Source organism: Phaseolus vulgaris, chromosome 8 (assembly GCF_000499845.2).
Source record: "Phaseolus vulgaris cultivar G19833 chromosome 8, P. vulgaris v2.0, whole genome shotgun sequence".
Taxonomy (NCBI): Eukaryota; Viridiplantae; Streptophyta; class Magnoliopsida; order Fabales; family Fabaceae; genus Phaseolus; species Phaseolus vulgaris.
This window is the reverse complement of record NC_023752.2, coordinates 58,415,804-58,426,967: the sequence shown is the minus strand read 5'-3', so window position 1 is coordinate 58,426,967 and position 11,164 is coordinate 58,415,804. Positions and strand designations below refer to the sequence as shown.

Genomic DNA, 11,164 nt, shown 5'->3' with positions numbered 1-11,164 from the left:
CGATTCCAGTACACCTGTTACGCCTTTTTCTGTTGTGCTACAATTTTTGCTGTTCTATCTCTTTCATTTTTTTTCTGTACTTCTGTTTTTGTGAGAGTTCTTTTTGCAGAGTTTTGTTGCACTCATCTTTTATTTTTATGTGGATGAAATGTTAAATAAAGTTGATGTTAAATAAACTTGGACATACCAAGACCGCATGTTATTGGAAACATGGTTTTCCTGTTGTACATGACAAAAACACTAAGCAAAACTATGTGAAAAGGAAACAATGCACTCAATATGGTAGGAATGGTCACACAGTAGATGTTTGTTATAGAAACATGAATTTCCTCCCAGACATTAGCAATTCAAATCTACATGTGCCAGTGTTGTCATAACCAGTGTCAGGAAGGAATTTGAAATTGAACAACAAAATAATACCAATGAGACCAAATAAAATTGCTTCTCTCCTTAGTAATATCAAACTTTATTAGTTCTAATCCAACAACCACCCAATATTGGCACAGGATCAAATGTTGCTCATATAAGTTCCATTTCTTCTTCTCCCCAAGGATATGTCAGGTAACAGAGATCACCTTATATGCATTACATATAACACAAACTGAACACTTCGATTCTTGATTCGGGAGCAGTCGATCATGTTTCTTCTTCTCTCAGTTTGTTTCATTCTTTTTATAAAATTAATCCTATAATTGTTAAATTACCCACTGGACAACATGTGACTGCCACTTACTCAAGGTTATTAAATTTTCATCTCTTTTTCAACTTAACAATGTTGTTTACATTCTTTCTTTTAATTTCAATTTAATCTCTATTTCAAAGTTTGTCTCCTCTACATCTTACCAACTCATACTCAATGTTGTTCATTGTCTTATTCAAGATGCAACAACCCAAATGACAATTGGTTCAGTTGATGTGATAGATGAATTATATCAACATTTTCTTGATAGCTTCTCTCTTCACAATATTAATTCCACGATCATGCATCCCACATATAATGCGATTCCTGTTTATTTGTGGCATTTTCGTCTTGGGCACCTCTCTGTTGAACAAATTCATATTATGCAACAACAATATCCATGTTTAAAGAACAATAGAATTTTTGTATGCAATACTTGTCATACTAAGAAGTGCAAGTTGCCTATTCCTATCAGTTATTCTCAAACCGTACACCCCTTCTCTTCTTCACATAGACATATGGGGATCATGCTCCACCCCTTACATGCATGCACATAGTTTTTTTTCTCATCATCGCCATACACTACACTTGGTTTTACTTGATGCAGAATAAAAGTGAATTTTGTACTCATATTACTAATTTTATCAATCTCATTGAAAACCAATTTGATACCCAAATTAAAATTAGACATACCAATAATGGAAAAGAAATTTTCATGCATGACTTTTTTCATTCAAAAGAATCATTCATCACATCTTGTATTGAAACTCCATAACAAAATAGGGTTGTAGAGCATAAACATCAATATTTGCTTAATGTCACTTGTGCTATTCTTTTCCATTCTAATCTGTCACACTGTTTTCACAATTTTTGCTTTATTACATGCAACTTATATCATTAATTACATTCCTACACCTTTTTGTACAATCTTTCTCCTTTTTAGAAATTGCATGATCAAGTGAATGATCATAATCTGTTTAGAGTTTTTGGTTGTCTTTGTTATATCACCACCACCACTTTTTATTGTACCAAACTCAATCCACGAGCCTATCCTTGTATTTTTCTCCATTTTCTTTCTCATACTAAAGACTACCTTGCTTATAACATTCATATTCGTACCTTTGTTGTTTCACAAAATATTACTTTTTACAAAGATCATTTTCCATCATTTTCTTCCTTTCTTGTGGGCTCATCCTTAAGCACTCTCTTTTCGTCATCCTTTAATCTTGATCTTGTATTACCTATTGTTACTACACTTCCCATTGTATGCCTTACTGATGACATTCTACAAATAAATTATATATACTTATTTTTAATGTTTTTTTTAGCTTTACAAAAATAAAATGTAAGTAGGAATCCATATTAGTATATTAAAAAAAATATACCTGTAGATAATGATATATATTGAAATAATCAAAATTGCATATGGTAATTTTAAGGTATTTTTATTAAATATTTCTTTATAGAACATATATCTCAAAGATGTATACATTAATAAAATAAAAAATAATTTATCTTATTCTATAATTATGAAAGGAAAGAGTGTCTCATTGATGTTTAATTTTTTATAATTATTGCCTATTTTTCAAACAAGTTTTTGAAATTGTTTTTGACATTCCAAAATACAATTAACTTGTGTTCCGTCACATAATTTTTGATTTTTTTTTTGGAAACCAGTCTCTAGAAATACATCTGAGACATTTTTTAATATTAAAATTCAGATGTACAATCATGACTATATGCAGAAGTGCTATAAAACTTATGCAGATACCAAAGTTGTTGGGATGATGCATGTATGTGTTTATTCATATTTGAAATTTTGAGTAAGAAAATATTAACAAATTTGAGTAAATTGATGTATTTTATATATCATAATTAGATAATTTTTTTATGATAAATGAGGAGTTGATAATTAGATAACAAATCTAGTATAACATAAAGAACAATTTATTGTTATTATGGTTATAAATGAGGAGATGAATGCTTTTTTTTATATTAAGAACAAAAAGGTTTATTACAACATAAAAATTAATTTATTATTATTAGTATTATAAATTAGAAGATAAATTTTTTTAACGATCCGTACAGTAAAATTATTTGTTGTGTTGTTGGATAAGAACTTAGACTTAGGAATAAAAACAAAATTGGTCCAAAATGTTTTTGACTTTCCGCGCTCACTATACCAATAATATCCAAAGAAAATAATTCAGGGTCAAGAATGAGTTCAACCATTATAAGCTTGACTAAATAAAAATAAAAACTGATTCAAATTTAATTAAATTTCGACGTTGATTTTTTTTATTCAAACTTGATTTGGTTAAAGTTTAACGATTATTTTCATTAACGTAATAGGTTGAACTCAATTTAAAATTATAATTATTTTCTATGATTTTCTTTATTTTAACCAAAATAAATAAATTATATAAGTCTACTAAAATAAAAAAATATTTTACATAATATATATTTGTAAATATGTATATAATGAACCGTATGCAATTCGTTTTTTTTGTGGTATTACATACTTTTTTTTTTAATTTATTGATTTACGCACTAACTTCAGGGTTACATGATAATAAGAAGTTACTTATCAAACAAATTTTAACATATGACCTGAATCAAACACAAATTTGTTCTTGATTATTTTTACCATGAATGAAACAGGGATTTGTTGTTACATGATTTTTTCCTCGGATGGTGTAACGTGTGAAACCAACCTATCAGTTTTACCTTATTTAAAGTCAAATTTAGTTCTTGCAATTGAAATTCAACAAAAATTGCTATGATGAACTCATTTTGATGTCAATGATAGTTCTTAGAAAAGGTAAAATTTTGCTGTTTTACCTTCATTTCTTCCCTTCTTTCCAAGTCTAGATTCTAAACATGCCACTCATCTGTCATAGATAAGGTTGTTGGGTTGTTGTCCAAAGAAACAGGGCAATTATTAAACATGTCTGAACCCCAAATGACGTGGAGCTTCATTTCCCTTCTCTCTCTCTTTCTTTCTCTCACACTCTCTGCTCCATCCCTTATGGTCTCTATTACGCCATTCTCAGTTTTTGTTTGTTACTTCGTTGTTGGCATTTAAAGGACCACACCCTCACTTTGTGGTTCTCATTCCTCCTCTATTTTTTATATGGCTTTTCTCCCTTCCTTCAACCCCCAGTCTCCATCACTCACTCTGATATGATACATATATGATGATAGTGCACCTTCACCCACTATAATTCTTCATTCCTGTTCCCCCTTTGTCTTTCTCACACAAGTAAGTTGCTACCTTTCCACGCATTTCACCATTTTTATCAATTGGGCATTCTCATTTACCCTGTTTATTTGGGTTGTGCTCAACAGTGAGTGCTTTTTTTGTGTTTTGGAAACTTACGGCATCACAGGGGAACGAGTGCGATGATGTCGGAAATTTCCCTTTTTTTGGTGATCTGTCTGATTTTTCAATGTTGAAATGTTGAGGTTCCTCTTGCGATGATGAAAATTGTTGTTGGGCATGTCAATTTTGGGCTAATTTCATTGAAGAGTGTGGAATTTGTATTTATGAAAAATGGTAATATATTTACTTCAAACCTGCATCTGTAGTTTTGAACTTCAAACCTGAAGTCTTTATAATCACAATAGTGTTGATGTTGTTCATTTATCAATATTTACTTCCGGATATTGAAAAAGGGACGAACAACATTTTCATCTGCTGCAGGGTTTTGGTTGTCAATTGACTTCAAGTTTTATATAAAAAATAGAAATTGCACTCATCCAATTGTTTTGGTCCTTGTATTTCAAACCTTTTAGTTATCTTTCCTACTTTAAGTATCTTTAAATAATGGAATTTGTGATCAGAACCAAAACTCTATCAATATGTTGCTTTGAAATAAGATGGTTGATTAATGAAAATTTTGAGATTTGACAGTTAATTAAGCCGTGCCACTTTATTGAACAGATGTTGTTTATGAGAGTATAGGGTGCAGATTGTTGCACGAATGCTTATATCATCAGATATTTGAAATAACTCATACCACAGATGGATAGGCAGAATTCATTAGAACAACCTTAGAAGCATGCTTAGTCTTGACTACTCTTTCTGAAACTTGAACATTCAAAGTTTATTGCATTATTATTTCTGTAAGTAATCCACTAAGAAGTGGTATAGACTTCACCAATACTTTAACCTGTACAACATACTCTTAAGTACTATGAAATGAAACTTTTTCATTTATACCATTCTTGATTTGATGATGATGTTCCAGTCATGATTAACACTGAAGGACTTCTGATTATTTTGTCCTTTTTATTAATCAATCCTCAATTGCATTTTTTAGAAGACAAATCATACATGTTTTCCTTTTTTTTACTTGGCTGCTGCAGAGTGAAAATTTTGGTAAGATAAGTACTCATGGTAAAATCCACTACTTCTATGTAAATTCTGACTTCTTTCTCTCAATGTTTGCTACAGAATTGAAATATTTCGAGTGAAATGACCGCCAGGCCTATCTCATTCTTCTCTTGATCTTTCTAATGGCACTTACTGCAAACAATGTTTCAAGCAGTCCTATGGTCACTAAAAGAACAGCTCTCTGTAAATCACATGAAAAACATTATCTTTCCTCGTCAACAAGGATTAATAGAATACAGTTTTCAAGGCATAGACTGGAACATGGACATCTGAACCATAGATGTCTCCACACAGAGAGATCAACCGTATTCAATGGCTGGTTTTGGTTCATTAATGGAAAACCAGTTGGTTTGATCTCCAAGAAATCTTCTATCTCATGTAAATCAACAGGAGCAAATAATACTGAAGAGAAAGAATGTATTAAAACTTATGATGACATTACTGATTTAACTAGGTAAGAGAATTAAATAAAGATGGTACATCTGTTGCAATTTTTTCTGCTGTTTACTAATTCTGAACCTGTACCCCTTAATTAATGTCTTTCAGTTGCCAATTTTATTGTATGCCAAACTAGAATATATCTTTCATACCCTTTTGACGATGACTTCTAATTTTATCACAATAAGATATCTGAGACTCCAATTTACATATTAGAGATCCTGTCATGTGTACAGGGCACATACCAAAGGCGAGAAAAATGATCACACTCTTGTTGTCCATGGCTTGGCTGAAGCATGTAGATTTGTTTGCAACGATGCAAAGTTTCTCTCACGGTACTGCTACTAACCTGTTTTTGATCTTATACGATAAATATTTTGAAATTTGCTTCCACTACTTTTCATGACTCCGTTTTTTATGAACCATCACCATACATTCAATTACTTAACAAACCTTGTTTTAACTGGTCTAAATATTTTAGTAATCAAGACATGAAGAATTGTAACATGGAATGTTTAGCGGACTTAAATATGGGCTGTCATGTCAATGTCGGTTCATATAGTTGTATAATTTACAACATTAACTAGTTCTCTTTCAAGAAATTCAAGACATAACAGTAAACATTAATTTGTCTTGATGCAAAAAATAACTGTTAAATACTTGTTTCCTCAGAGGCATAATGAGGCTTGATGCTCGTGCCCGCCAAGATGTTGCTTTTCTTGGAACTGAATTTCTCAAACTGGATGGTTAGCTCTCTACCTAAATAATGTATTATTGTACTTCAACTTTTTATTTCACTTATTTCATCCAATGAAACAATTTTCTTTGTTAGTAATGATAATTTTCCAAATATCTGCACTACAAGTCATTGCATTTCATACACAACGACAGTAATATCCTCCCAGCCCTTGCCATCTTTCCAACAAAAAGAAAGGAAGGGACAAAGAAGTCAAACGATATAGGAAGTTTATCAAACCAGCATCTGTAGTTCAAGTATATAATTCTATCATAGTGAATGGTGATTACTTATTGTCATTCTCCTTTCACTGGATATGTGTTGAACCTCTCTTTCCAATGATTTATTTTTCTTAAGGGAAAGGTTCAACCGATGCAACTTTGTATATAATTTATTCACATGTACTCATTATAGGGTCCACTAAATTTACTTTTATTTTGATGCACAGCTCGGGCTAGAGAGGATACTGAAAAAATTGACCGTGATGTGAAGGAAAAAGCTAGCTGGCTTAGTCGTATTGCTACTGTCTGTATCATCTAGATCTTTAAATTTTCTGGTTGAAGATGAGAGTACAGACTGGTGATAAATTTTTTTCTTTTTATTTATAATATTTGTTCTGCAGTTATTGAAGGATAAAGCTCAGTCCAGATTGAAAAATGCTGCTGATGAGCATTGGAGTGATGGGGCTTTAGAGGTAACTTTGTTCATTTAATCGCTTAGTTTTCATCTATAAGATCCTATTTGTGATTAGTTTGGTATAAAATCATTAATGGTAAAAATTGCATAATTTGATATTTTCTTTTCTATTATTTTGTTTGTACTATACAAGATAGGATTAAGAATAAAGGCATCAAAGAAAAAGTTAGATAGCACCTATTGTAGAAAAAAATGGTTGAAGTATGTTTAGGGAAGACCTGTAAATCTGCATGTCATGATTTTCAATAGAATATTTTGGTGTTGATAAAAAAAAGAACATTTTGGTATTGTGTGATCTATGTATTGTAGCTCACTCCATTGTTATTGTTTTCCCTGGCACTATCATGGTTGTTGTTTTTGAAGCACGCATAGGGTTTGTGATTGTCAATGTTTTCTTTTGCACTATCATTTCTGTTGGTTATCATTTAGCATTATTCTTGAAATATTTTTTGCTAAAAATATCTTAAACATATACCTGTTTTTCTCTTCCGTTGGACATCAGTATCTTTATTTAACAAAGAACTAAATTCATTTATGGACACAAGTGATAAATGTAAGACAAGGTCTTTTGCTATATGATTTGTAAGGTTTGGCATGTGCACACCTTGGGAGTAGCATGATGATAAGCACCCAAGGAGAACCACACCACAAAAGCTATTCATTTTAGTTGGAGAACTCAAGACCCTGTAAAAAAGCCCACATTTAAATCTCATATTTCGGTCTTACTCTGCAATTAAATCTTAACTCATGATCACTTAAACATATTTTCTGGAACACCTATAAAATTCATTTTTAGCACATTTAAGACAAATTGACAAGGTAAAACTTGAAGTTCAATATTCCCAAGCAATTATTTATTAAGTTAAATTAAATTTTAATCAAATATGTTGATATTTTGCATAATTTATTAAGAAATAAAATTTAACCATAGCAGTTATAATAACTCAGGCAACTATAACCTGTTTCCATGCTCTCAAATTTCTTATATTTCAAAATATTTTGCATCACACAATGCAGTTTTTGAAAAGAGGAACGGCAAACCATTTGATCTCTAACATATTTTTTATTTTAGCTTATCTATGCATTATCTACACGGAATTACTGTTAGTGCTTGTAGGATTGACCAAAATAAATTTTTGAGGAGATTTTAAGGCCGGATTGTTTTAAAGTTGACTAGAATTTTTTTATTGGTGTAATTTTAAAATATTGAATGTAATTGAGATATGTGTGCAATTTTTTTATGGGAATTAATTTTGATCTCAATCGTAGTTTTTAGTGCCACAGTGGGAGGTAAAACAAACAGGCCTTTAGAGGGGAATGTATCTTAAATTTTATATCATTATCTTCTGATCCCAATTCTATGAAATATCTACAGTACTATATGCGTAATGCCATATGTTTCACTTTGACCCTTCAAATCAAACCATAGACCAAATAAAACTATGCTTTTATCTTTTTTAACTGAATCTAAAAAGCTGCTTAATATAGAAACTAAGTTTGGTTTGCTTCCTATTGTATGGATTGCTGGATTCTTTTGCAAGTTTACATAATGAAAATTCAAGAGTGTTGGATTACATAAAATACATATGAATAGCCAGGAAATACAAGACTCCTATTGACATAACTTTTGAACTGTCAGGCTGATTTACGTCTTGCTGACTTCCGTGCTAAGCAACGTGCAATGGAAGATGCCTTGATGTCCTTGGAGGTGATATTTTATGGTCTTCAAATGTTTTCTATTGAACTTTCTAGTGTTTAATTTTTTCACTTCAGAGTTTGTGATCCCTGCTAGCAAGCATTATTCTGCGTATGATGTAGTAGTTAATAAACATTATAATTCTTAACTTATTTCTAAATGCCATGCTCATATTTTTAAGCTCCAAAGGAATAACTCTACTTTCTATTTTTGTAAATTCTGCAGCTTATCAAAAACATCCATAACAGGATGGTGAGCAAGATGTATAACTTGTAAGTCAAGAAACTTCAAATGCATGTTTATATGCATAATAAGGTCTAAAATGTTTCATATGATGTTGGCATGTAGTCCACTTCGCAGAGATAAAGGATCACTTTCAGAAAACAATGCAAGAGGGCGAATAATGCTTGAAAAGAATGGAAAAACCACAAATTCCTTTCCTGGGGATGTGACCACAGAAAGGATTGCTGCTCTTCAGGTCTTTCGTCTTTTCCATTTTGTTCTAGTTCTGTTTGTATATAGCCCGCTCCACCTACATCAATTGAATCAGGAAAAATGCATCAATCATATTCTAAAATTTTAAGGCATGCAGGAGGCATACTGGAGTATGGCATCAGCACTTTCTGAAGCAGATGGAATCGATTACACTGATCCTGAAGAGGTTTGATTGTCCATTAAATTGTTTTTCTGATCTCAATATTATTTAAGTAATTACATACTCTTTTGTACTGGGAGCAGCTTGAGTTGTTGATCAGAACTCTTATAGATCTGGATGCAATGGATGGTAAACAAAGTGTATCTTTGTTGGTAGAGTGCTCCAGTTCCCCTGATGTCAGCACTAGGTAAGCTTCACGTGAAATTACAATCTTTCAAGGAAATGGATTGTATTCTTTAATGTGCAGAGTGAAAAGCCATGTCTTTCTGTGTCAAACTCTTTGTTTTTATGGTATGTTTGGAAGGCATGAAAGTGGAAGAAAAGAAAAGGGATGGGAGGGAAATAACTAATTTTTCTTTTCTTCCATTGTTTGGTAGTACTTAAAAGGGTAATAATGATGAAAAAATGTTGTGGGACCCACCTATATATTCAATCCTTTGAAATTGGAAGGCAAAACAACTTTTGTAATTAAAAGATCAATTTATCCTTATCTTTACACATTATAATCTTTTATTAGGGATGTTTATTCCAATTTACATATATATTTGACTTTCTTTCTATCCTACTAATCAACATACAAAATCATTTCTCTTTCTACTTCTTCATTTTACTTTCTTCTTTAAAATTTCTGGCAATATATATAACTAATAGGAAGGTTATTTTGTTAGTAGTTCCATACGCCATGATGATATATGGTTGGCTTCATGATTGATTTTGTATTCTTCATATTTAGCATATTTTCACCGTTCTTTCTTAGCTGCAAACATTCTCAAATATTGAATTAAAATTTCCTTGACTTTAAGTTATGCAATATTGGATTTAGATAAGATGTATAGTGGTAAAAAAAGGTGAATATATGATGCAAAGCTTCTCGTGAATTCTCTCTACTTCTAAAGAAATACATGGTAAATAACATTCACTTGCAAAAGTAAAACTACCAAATAAAAAAATGCAAGAATGCAACCTTAATCAATGCCTTATTATGCTTTTCCTTGTTTATTTTCATTTTCTGTTGGCTTGTTGAATATGTGCATGTGTGCCATGTGCATTTTCTAGGCGAGCTTTAGCCAATGCACTGGCAGCCGCACCATCCATGTGGACTCTTGGAAATGCAGGGATGGGGGCCCTACAGGTAAGTGATTATAATTTCATTACAACAAAAGTACTTTTCACAGGCAATATGGCTTCATTTTTTTCCCTTTGGTTTGTATTGCAGAGACTGGCAGAAGATAGCAACCCAGCCATTGCTGCTGCAGCATCCAAAGCCATTTATGAACTGAAAAAACAATGGGAAATAGATGAAGGCGATAGCTGGAGGTTTATGATGGATGAAAACGCCACGGAAGAAAAAGGAAGCAGAGAATCTGATAAAAAAGAAGATAACAAATGAGAAATAATTGAAACACTGCACTGTACAGCATAGTTGCCTCCCTAATATACTAACTAGTATAGGATTAACCCACGTAATCACTAGAAACAAAACTATTGCCAGTGTAAATTGCTGAATGTTGGGTATGTGCATCACAGAATGCAGAGCTTGAGCATAGATGCACATTTGTGATTATACTTGTTTGTTTGAAGGAGCGTTTCGTACACATATTGCTCAGTTGCTCTTTCATCTGCTACAGCACTGGAGTTGGGCCGTTCATTGTCATAATATATATGATGGAGGCACCTTAAACGCTGCATAGTGGGGTTTTGTTTGTAGTAGTACAACATTGCCAAGGTTGTTTGAGCATTGCAGAGCAATTTCTTCCCTTGATGTTAGACTATTTGAACATTATTAGACAAATGATTGATGCTTGGGGCAATCACTCATTCTTGAAATAAACGTCTACCAAGAAATGGGGTTTTGTTTTATCCCTTCA

General features: G+C 32.0%; 1 protein-coding gene across 6 annotated transcripts; it reads left to right on the top strand.

Annotated features, from left to right (window-relative positions):
- Positions 1 to 3,445: 3,445 nt before the first annotated feature.
- LOC137823428 (senescence-associated protein AAF, chloroplastic) lies at positions 3,446 to 11,164 on the top strand. Of its 6 annotated transcripts, none has more exons than XM_068628559.1 (14): positions 3,606 to 3,941; positions 4,028 to 4,235; positions 5,136 to 5,529; positions 5,750 to 5,848; positions 6,186 to 6,259; positions 6,698 to 6,774; positions 6,872 to 6,943; positions 8,585 to 8,653; positions 8,867 to 8,913; positions 8,990 to 9,119; positions 9,234 to 9,302; positions 9,380 to 9,483; positions 10,353 to 10,428; positions 10,513 to 11,164. In XM_068628559.1, exons 3-14 carry the CDS (start codon positions 5,198 to 5,200, stop codon positions 10,684 to 10,686), a joined length of 1,323 nt encoding a protein of 440 aa, XP_068484660.1. In that variant the 5' UTR covers positions 3,606 to 3,941; positions 4,028 to 4,235; positions 5,136 to 5,197; the 3' UTR covers positions 10,687 to 11,164. The 6 variants fall into 6 exon arrangements, with proteins under 6 accessions (XP_068484659.1, XP_068484656.1, XP_068484660.1 ...); XM_068628560.1 differs by having other exon boundaries at positions 3,611 to 3,941; positions 4,069 to 4,235; XM_068628558.1 differs by lacking the exon at positions 4,028 to 4,235 and having other exon boundaries at positions 3,446 to 3,941.

What these genes read in the sequence shown, in the direction of transcription:
- LOC137823428 (XM_068628555.1), top strand. Translation starts at nt 5,198, where the DNA reads ATGGCACTTACTGCAAACAATGTTTCAAGCAGTCCTATGGTCACTAAA. An exon ending in GATGCAAAGTTTCTCTCACG is followed by an intron (nt 5,849 to 6,185) that starts GTACTGCTACTA and finishes TTGTTTCCTCAG; the next exon opens with AGGCATAATGAGGCTTGATG. An exon ending in GGCTTAGTCGTATTGCTACT is followed by an intron (nt 6,775 to 6,871) that starts GTCTGTATCATC and finishes TTTGTTCTGCAG; the next exon opens with TTATTGAAGGATAAAGCTCA.